This window comes from Tuber melanosporum (assembly GCF_000151645.1).
Source record: "Tuber melanosporum whole genome shotgun sequence assembly, scaffold_51, strain Mel28".
Lineage (NCBI taxonomy): Eukaryota > Fungi > Ascomycota > Pezizomycetes > Pezizales > Tuberaceae > Tuber > Tuber melanosporum.
This window is the reverse complement of record NW_003299097.1, coordinates 345587-348132: the sequence shown is the minus strand read 5'-3', so window position 1 is coordinate 348132 and position 2546 is coordinate 345587. Positions and strand designations below refer to the sequence as shown.

Below are 2546 nucleotides of genomic sequence, written 5' to 3'. Positions count from 1 at the left end.
TAGTTGTTTGGGTAAATCGAACTGATCGCAGTACCAGCCAGTATTATAGCAGTCTCCATGCCCGAGTTAACAAACTGCTCCCTACTCCTAATGGCGCGTACCAGTGCCGCTATTGAGACCCCACGGGTATCGGTCGCTCCATCCCGCTGGTTGGAGTTACAGTAGTTTCCCACTGTCACCCCAACTTCTCCCCGCCTTTGCACTGCCCGGGTTCGATAAGTGTGATCACAAACCTCTCCGTTTTGCGAAGTAATTCTCCGCTTAGTGTGGTCAAAACTATTCCCCTTGGGACTCTATATTTTCCCCCGTACTGGTGATCCACGGACCTCCGCGCACTCCTATGTTTTTATTTTGGATCGTCTCCAATTACTCTTCAAACCCGCAAGACTCAATAAGATACCTCGGACGATGTTACTCCCCTTGCGCAGAGAACATTCCCGGTTCTCGTCATTGTCTCTTAGAAAAAAAACCTACCGCAGATTTAGTCTTATCGGATCTGACTCCCTGCGAGCGCTTGCAGGGTACTGTACTTCTACCAGACTGTGGAGGTCCTCCCTACGTTAATTTTTCAGCGGAATCGAACCCCGCCCTGAACCGTTGGATATTTCATATTCTTCTTCTTGGCTGCCTATGCCCCCACTGCTATCACGCCCACTTGTCACCCCGAGGAATGCTCTGTCTGGAGCCAACTACTGGGATATTTTTCAAGGCTTCCGGGGAGGCTGAGTTACTCTTCGGCGCGGCGATCTACAAAATTTTGTACGGAGTGCCGGATTTCGTTCCGGGCAGCCCCGGTGGGAGACTTAGACCACGGGCAACCGATTCAGCCGACGGGGAGATGAAACCGTTCACCACCTCAAAACGTTTCTATTGAGACCAAAACCCGCAGTCCCAAGATAACCGCCCGAACGTTTTCCCTACACCGAACGCTTGCGTGTGAGCAAGCGGGTTCCCCATACTTCCAATAAGGCCGTGCGCAAAGCTTCCAACTACTAACCGTGCCAAGGTTCCCACCACTTCGAATGACGCTAAGCGACCTTCGAAGTAGGTGGCACTCCCCTGGAGTGCCGCACAGTTCAACAATAGGAACAGTTCAACGATAGATTTAATCAATACAAGTGGAAAGGTTTCCAACAAAACGCCGGATTTCACGACCAAAAACCACACGAGACTTGAGCCTCTTCCTTCTCTCCTTGTCAACCTTTCGCAACTCCTTACAAATATCCTTCCACTGTTTTTTGACCTTTTTGACCACTGAATTTCTGGACATTGTCCAAAAGCCGTTGAGCTTTTTGAAGCTCTTTCTCGACGCTTTCCTGCTCTTTTTGGGCAATCATTGCCCACGCCGCGTGGGCGTAAAGGCCCCCCCCCCTTTTGGATTGATCTTCGAGACCGGTTTTGTCGTGCAGCTCGCGCGAGTTCTGCCGCTTTTGTGTTTTGAAGGTCCTCAATAGCAAGTGACCCGGTTTGTGCCTGTACCAAGCTACCCTTTACATATTTCTGAACTCGAATTGCTGATGTGGGTGAAAGACCCCGAATGTCAGCTTGAAGTGACTCCACATATTGCTTGAGCGATCTCATAGTTTTGGGTGTCGATTGGAAATCGACTGGGTGTGGAGAGGGAGTTCGGGCAGGTTGTTCGGTCGGACTCGGTGCTGGAATCGCTGGTAGCTTGTCAAGAACAACCTTTGGATTAAAAGGAATCAGGTCAGTTTTCTTAAAGGCAGAGAGGATCGTTGTAGTCTTAAAAGTTTGGGTACGAATGGACTCAATTGCAGTGAAGAATTCAATTTTATTGAACTCCGAACATCCTGTTCGTGTTGCTGCATCCAAAGCTTCTGTATGATAGTGTTTATATGGTTGGAAAACAACCACATCGAGCGGTTGTAGAAGATGTGTGCAATGGGGAGGAAGGCAAAATAGCAGAATCTTTTTCTCATCACAAAAAGTAATGAATTCTTTGGTACAATGGGAATTATGCCCATCAAGAAGAAGGAATCTCCAAGCACCAACTTGACGCAAAGCTGAGTATCGCTCAAAGTAGTGTATCCAGTCCAATGCTAAGTTAACTTATCATTAGAGTATCCGGTATCAGAAACTCCAACGAAGTAGGCATCTGGGATGTCTGTCTTGTACCAATCCTCCATATGCAGTGCTCCAGGAGCAATAAGCATAGGTGGTAGGACCACCCCATCACCACTAACAGTCTCGATCAATGTCACTAACTCTCTATTACTGGAACTTGCTAGCCTGAGGGAGAAGGGGCGGTCGGGCTCGCGGGTCACAACCCATCGGTCTTTGCCGATTCCAATTCAAAATCACTTTTCGTCAAAGTTGTAGGTATCGGTATCCAGAATCCCCTTTTCCTCCTTCGTTTTCTGATATCTCTCAAACCACTCTTTTAGACTTTCACGGTTGTGAGAAAGCTTTCTATCTACATCCAAAGTCTTTTGTTTCCTTACAAGGAATTCTGGGTGTCGGTGCATGAAGCGTCACATCCACATACTGCTAACAGTGGGCGGTGGCAAAGATGGATCACGATGGGT

General features: G+C 48.2%; 1 protein-coding gene; it reads left to right on the top strand.

Annotated features, from left to right (window-relative positions):
- The first annotated feature begins 264 nt into the window (after nucleotides 1–264).
- Nucleotides 265–1372, top strand: GSTUM_00009007001 (uncharacterized protein). XM_002840427.2 has 1 exon: nucleotides 265–1372. The coding sequence occupies exon 1, from the start codon at nucleotides 341–343 to the stop codon at nucleotides 872–874; it is 534 nt and encodes a 177-aa protein (XP_002840473.1). The 5' UTR covers nucleotides 265–340; the 3' UTR covers nucleotides 875–1372.
- The last annotated feature ends 1174 nt before the right edge of the window (nucleotides 1373–2546 follow it).

Excerpts from the sequence above, each read along its gene's own strand:
- GSTUM_00009007001 (XM_002840427.2), top strand. The coding sequence starts at position 341 with ATGTTTTTATTTTGGATCGTCTCCAATTACTCTTCAAACCCGCAAGAC.